This window comes from Saccostrea cucullata, unplaced genomic scaffold, assembly GCF_032062105.1.
Source record: "Saccostrea cucullata isolate Sc308-1 unplaced genomic scaffold, CSIRO_AGI_Scuc_v1 ctg9971, whole genome shotgun sequence".
Taxonomy (NCBI): Eukaryota; Metazoa; Mollusca; class Bivalvia; order Ostreida; family Ostreidae; genus Saccostrea; species Saccostrea cuccullata.
The window spans coordinates 5219-11523 of NW_026923400.1; the positions used below are offsets into that span (position 1 = coordinate 5219).

General features: G+C 32.8%; 1 protein-coding gene across 1 annotated transcript; it reads right to left on the bottom strand.

Annotated features, from left to right (window-relative positions):
- Positions 1-4088: 4088 nt before the first annotated feature.
- Positions 4089-5219, bottom strand: LOC134263906 (uncharacterized). Its single transcript, XM_062746264.1, has 2 exons — positions 4790-5219; positions 4089-4561 (listed from the first exon to the last, which is right to left on the bottom strand). The coding sequence occupies exons 1-2, from the start codon at positions 4947-4949 to the stop codon at positions 4419-4421; spliced, it is 303 nt and encodes a 100-aa protein (XP_062602248.1). The 5' UTR covers positions 4950-5219; the 3' UTR covers positions 4089-4418.
- Between the last annotated feature and the right edge of the window lie 1086 nt (positions 5220-6305).

Consider the following 6305-nt stretch of genomic DNA (forward strand, 5'->3'; position numbering starts at 1 on the left):
TAAATATGTTCCACAAATCCATGCCCCATCCATACTTCATTGCAAATGCTATGCTATGAGTCTGTGCCCATTAAAAGCTTTGAAGAAAAATTTGATGTTAAAACAAAACAATGTGGTGCGTTTGTGTCAAAGTCGCATCCATTTCTTGCTGCATCACCAGATACATTAATTGATGAAAAATCTCTTGTAGAAGTAAAGTGTCCAGTCACTGCAAAAATTGAACAAATATCTTATGAAACTGTTTCATTTTTGAAGAGTGTTAATGGTTCTTTAGAACTTGACACGTCGCATGATTACTACTATCAAATGCAGGGGCAGCTATACTGACAGAGAAAACCAATTGCATTCTTGTTGTGTACACGTTTAAAGATCTCAAAATCATTTCTGTGCCAAGAGACCAGAAATTCATTGGTAACATGCTTGAAAAATTAGAGTTGTTTTTTGATAAACATTTCAAAAGTGCAGTGTTGAACAAATTTTATTTTCAAATTTGAATGTTTTGATAATAGCACTATAGGAATGTGACATATTTTATTCTTGTTATAAGTACAGTTTTTGTTTGAAATCCTTTACTGCATTCACTGACAACACTCAATTATTCTTCAAAATTCAATTAAATATACATTTTTAAAAAGTATATTATTTTGTTTTCATTCTGATTAGCAGACTATAAAATATTACAAATAGTTTGTAAGCAAAACAGCAAATACATACTTTGTACTCATTATTTGTGTGCATATCAAACAAAATGTGTACTTGTAGGTCATCAAAGCACAACATTTAATATTTTAAATAAATGTCTGTGTTCTAGCAATGCTCATAATATCCTTCAACAAAAGTCTCAAAATATCCTTTAACACTTTATATGTAACAGCAAACGATGACTGCACTTAACGCTGTGTTTTGGGTCCTTTTCAGTTGCTTCTGTAAATCTGCTGCTTTTCAAATCTTATTCTAATCTCACTTTTATGTATTTGATATAAAGATCTGTCAGTTAGACACCCAATTTAAATGTTGAACATAATTTTAGACTGTAACACAATACCTAATCAAATGGTTTTTGTCATTCTAATTTTCAAAATGCAGATAATATTACTTACCTGCCCTTGCTTGATTATTATGTATGAGAGGAGGAGCTGACATCATATGAATGGATCTGAAATTAGACTGGATGAATAACAATATGTATCAAAAAATACGTCGAGATCTATATTTTCGACCTTCCTATTTTTTCTGTAATACACAGTTACATTGTTTACAAAGGTTTAAAACATATGAGCCCATTCATGAAAGTATAGAATATTTTAAATTGTTGACTGACTATTTAACATGTTCGACTGTGGAGTTTAGTATTCACAAAATGCCCTGACTTATATAGTCAGAAAAAAGTGGGTGTCCTTATTAACGTACAGAGATTGAAGAAATTGTGATGACCCCTGCCTTAGCAAACAGATTCGTACATCTTAAATACATGCTTTTATCTATTGTAATTAAGTAAAGTTGTTAATTAGATGTTTTTCATCACTGCAATTTAAAGAAAAATGTATGTTTTGAAAGTTGATTTTGAAATTCTGCATATCCTTAAGTGCAGTCATCCTTTTTAAATACTAGGGCACTTTTCAACAAGCCAAAGTTAGCTCCAGAATTTATCTTTTGTGCAGTCAAGCATGTTTTGGAACAATACACTTTCGAAAATTGCACAAAGTGAAGCACACAAAGATAATTTAACTTGCTAACTTTGTCTCGGTGCTATTCAAAGGGCCCTTCAAGATTTTAAAAGTTTTAGCTAATCCGATAATGAGTTCTCTGTGAACTCTCTTACTCGATATTTTACGATCTAGCAGCACAGTTTTTCCTGACATTCGATTTTTCTTTTTAAAAAATGTTGGGATATTAATGGTTACATCTCTTGAAGCAAGTAAGTCCTGTACGTTAAAACCCTTATCTGACATCAAGGAATCACCAGGCTCGCAAAGATTCAGCAAGGGGCTGCGTTCCACTAGTTGGCGGTCACTGGCAGAACCTCCATAGGCTGGAGAGATGAAAGACACAAGACCGCCAGGTGTCGAGCCAACAAGAACCTTCACTGTATTTCTGTTCTTATAAGTGGAGAAAGTTGATTGTTGGGCAACTGGAGGCTTTGGCTTCTTGACTGCAATCTCAGTACCATCGATAATGAGACGTGTTGTTGGGAACTTTGAGAAAAAATCCCTAGGTGCAAATAAAAACTCACCAAGTCTCTGTCAGGCCAGAAATTTACCTCTCGCCATTGTCTGGACATAAAGTTGATCCATGTCAGCCACACGTTTTCCACGGTTGTTGTTGAGACTGAAAATAACCTACTAAGCTCAAAGTTAGTTTTATGCTGTCTCAATTTTATAAGAATTAGAAATAGCTGGTTTTCGATAGTAAGATTTTGCAATTGATTGTAAATGTAATTAAGATGAAATGCAGCCTCGCCTAAACTATACAGAACATGCAAAAAATCAGTGTATGTTCCAAGTCCTGTGTAAAAACATTATTGGTAATGATACGGTTTGAGAAGAAGTATCAGTATATACTGCAGCTGAGTATTCACACGAGCTGTCTGTACACTTGGAACTTTCTCCATTTGAATCACATGTAATTGTTTCAACAAAATTACCCACATTTGAAATAATATCGGCTTGACACTGATCACTTTCATCCTCACAAATGATTTCTTTAGGGCTACTACAAGTTTTCTCAACTTTCTTTTCACGTAAGATGCGTCTCTGGTTATTTCATCATGTGACTTTAATCTGTTTGGACTTTTCCATGGAAATATTGAAGGCACTGCATGTGGCTTCCTTTGTCTTCTGAGAGGATCAGCACCTAAAAAGTCCATTCATCCACTCAAATATAGGCAGTACACACTTCTAGACATTTAAAGATTTACAGGTATAGATTACAAATGTATGTAGCATCTCTTAGAGTTTAAAAGTCATTATGATACAAGTCAATTTAAAAATTTAAATGCTAGGTCATTTCTTAGACATAGCATGAGAATCAAAATTTGATTATTGTAGTAATAAAATTTCTCTTTATATGTGAATGAAAATGCAAAATATCTTATTCTGTGTGGTATGTCTTTGTCTTCCTTTTTTGGACAGCCATCATTTCTTGATCTGATAAGTTGTTGAAAATGCTGATATCAGGGCCCAGCATTCTGTTTTTCTGTAGTCTGTATTTGTAGTCTCTAGTCTTCAGAGTTCCAGTAATGATAATGCTAATTTTCAATTAAGAGAAAAAGAAATTGGCAATTTCCATGTCATATCCCGATTACTGCCAAATTTCAGTAAATATGGGAGGTTGTTCCCTGAAGTTTAAATTAAACAGAATGTAACATGAAACAAGTTTAAAAGACAAACAACAACAACATTTTGAAATACTGTCATCAAGATTTATATAAAAATCTGTTTTTATCATCTCTGTGTGATCTATACAACGATAACTAACACATAGCTTTAGGTTATTTGTGTTAATAAAGCTTTTTCTGACCATTATCATGATTATGATTTGCATTACGGAAATTCGGGTCGTACAACGACAGTATTGCGTATTCATGAATTAAGAAACAACAACGACGAACAAAAAATTCTTTTAAAAAAACCAGATGTAAATTCAACCCACTGTATTTGGTCTCTGAAATGAAATCCTCGTCCCTAAAGTGTTTGTGACACACTACGCTTCTTGGATGTGGGGCCCATATCAATTATCATACTGGCTGTGTACTTACTTACTTGTCAATCCTCAAGATGTCGAGGTAATGAGACATAAATGTAAAAATTAAGAAAAAATGTACTTTTTTGTTTGTTTGTTAAATGATGTCATTGTGAATACATAGTTTGACCCTTTAGTGGTTTTTTGTTTTACGCAAATTATCACCTCCTAAAGAAAGGATTTACTTGTGAAAATTAATATGAAAGCTTATTCAAATGTTATTGTTAAGGGGTTCGTTTGGTTTCTTACATCTGTTAAGAATAGGCACTTTTTAAAAAATATTTTTTGATGCCTCATAGTTATATAAGTCGTTATTATATAATTTTTGTTATGAATATATAAATGTCAATATTTTGTGATGTTAATAAAATATAACTGTTGCCATAATAAGAACTTGGAATAAAACGTACTATTATTGATCAAGAAAACGTGTGTCATTTAAGGAGTTAATTTTGCAATTTATAATAGAAGAGGTGTTTTCATAAAATCATTTTCGTTACGCTGGTATCGTTTAATTTTCTAATTGCATTGGTACCGTGTAACGAAATTCGGTTACATTAATTGGTGCCATGAATGGTATCTAAGAAAGTGGGTAAAACCAAATCCTGTTACATTGAAAAGTTAACGACGACGACGACAGAAAACGGACAAATTTCGATCAGAAAAGTCTTCGGCTTTTACTTGTCTCCATTTTCTAGAACTCTGTCGAAATTTTCTTCTGTGAAGTTGCAGTGGTAAATGTCGCTGTTTGGGTTTAGAGACCCTGGTTGGTAACTGCAGTTTTTCATCTCATTTTGGCTCACAAAGGGATGGTTTGGATCTAACATCGTAGAAATTAGTCATCCGTATCAAATTATCAGTGTTTTATGACATTTCGGACAAATGAAAATGACTGAATATATTATTGCTCCTTAAAAGTACAAAATATAACCACTGAACAAAGAAATTAACAGAAAATGGCGAAACACTAAATTTTGAATGGGAAATTTTACATGTTTTATCAACACAACATAAATTGTATTATAATTATTATACATATAAATCTTACCTGTTCTATCCACTTTCCTTAAGTCGATTTGTATTTTTCCGGAAACGATTCCAAACTGAAATCGTTTGACATATTTTGGAAGTTCCAGGTCGCCAGGAGCTGTATAGACAGCAGAAAATTCCACGTTAATATAATTGTAATCCTTCTGGTTGACCCACATTGTGTCCACTCGGGTTGAGTTGGGATCAGAGGAATCCGTTACAAAGCGGTATTTTTCCCTCTTCTGTCCAGTTCTTTCAATATCAGCCAGAACGGACGTACACTGGGTAATTAACGGACCCAATCCCAAAGTCACTGTCAATAGAATGTAGGTTACAAATTCTGATTTTAGGCATGAAAAGTTTGTAAAATGGAATTCCTTTCTAATTTTTTAGCTCGGCTTAGATACACATTTTAAATTAAAGAAAAGTAGAATATATTATAGAAAGCAACCAGTGTCGTCATTACTGTATAACACATTTAAACAGCTGTTTAAAACAAAGATCGAATGTACAATATACTCACAGTTCTATATCTATCTATATAATTACAAGAATTTCCTCTTTACATTCCTCCACAAAGGATTGTTATTTATTTAAGAAATGAATTTATTGATACAAAGCATAAAATCGACCGTAAACAAAATATAGCATTTCAAAAAGTACTTTCATTATTTTAAAAGCATCCATGCAAAGAAAGTACAAGAAATTCAAAGCTGAAAAAGTGATCACTCTTATTTCAGACTGCCCTTTACATGCTCTAAGCAAATAAAATTAATAATTTAAAAAAAATAGATAGAAATTTTAGTGTATTTAAACAATAAAATGATTACGCGGGATATGTAAATTTTTTCTGCAATAGCTGCGATCGTTAATTCCAGTAATAACAAACAAAGACATTTTATTGTTTATATTTATATCTGTTTAAATAATCATTTAAAGTAGGATTAATGGAACAGCCACTGATCAAGAAATCTGTACAGGCGACATGCCTAATGTAGTTCATGCAGTGATTAACGCAATGGGTAATCTAAAGAAATAAAGGAGAAAATATTCAGTGGATGTAAATATTTGCTCGTGAAATGGATTCATCGATGTAATAAAGTCAATGATAAAAGATAGGAATTTATTGTCATCAAAATGAAGATGTAGGCATATAGGTTATCAGATGTACTACACGCTGATACCTTGGATCTTTGTCACGTGATAATGCCCTTGGTTTCTGCAGAGTAGACCATGCTGAAAGGCACGGTTCAAAATGTAAAAAAATTATCCTTGTGTCATTCGCAGCTATAGCATATTCAAAGCAATTTTAGTAATTGAAAAATTTTTCAATTTTCATTCACCATGCACTTTTACCACATCATTATTATCCGGAAAGAGGTAACCTAATATTTTACATCAATAGGGGGACCAAAGATCACCTTACATTGTACATCAGTAGGGGGACCAGAGGCCACCTTATATTTAACATCATTAGGGAGACCAGTTGTCACCTTATATTGTACATCATCAGAGGGATCATAGGTCACCTTACA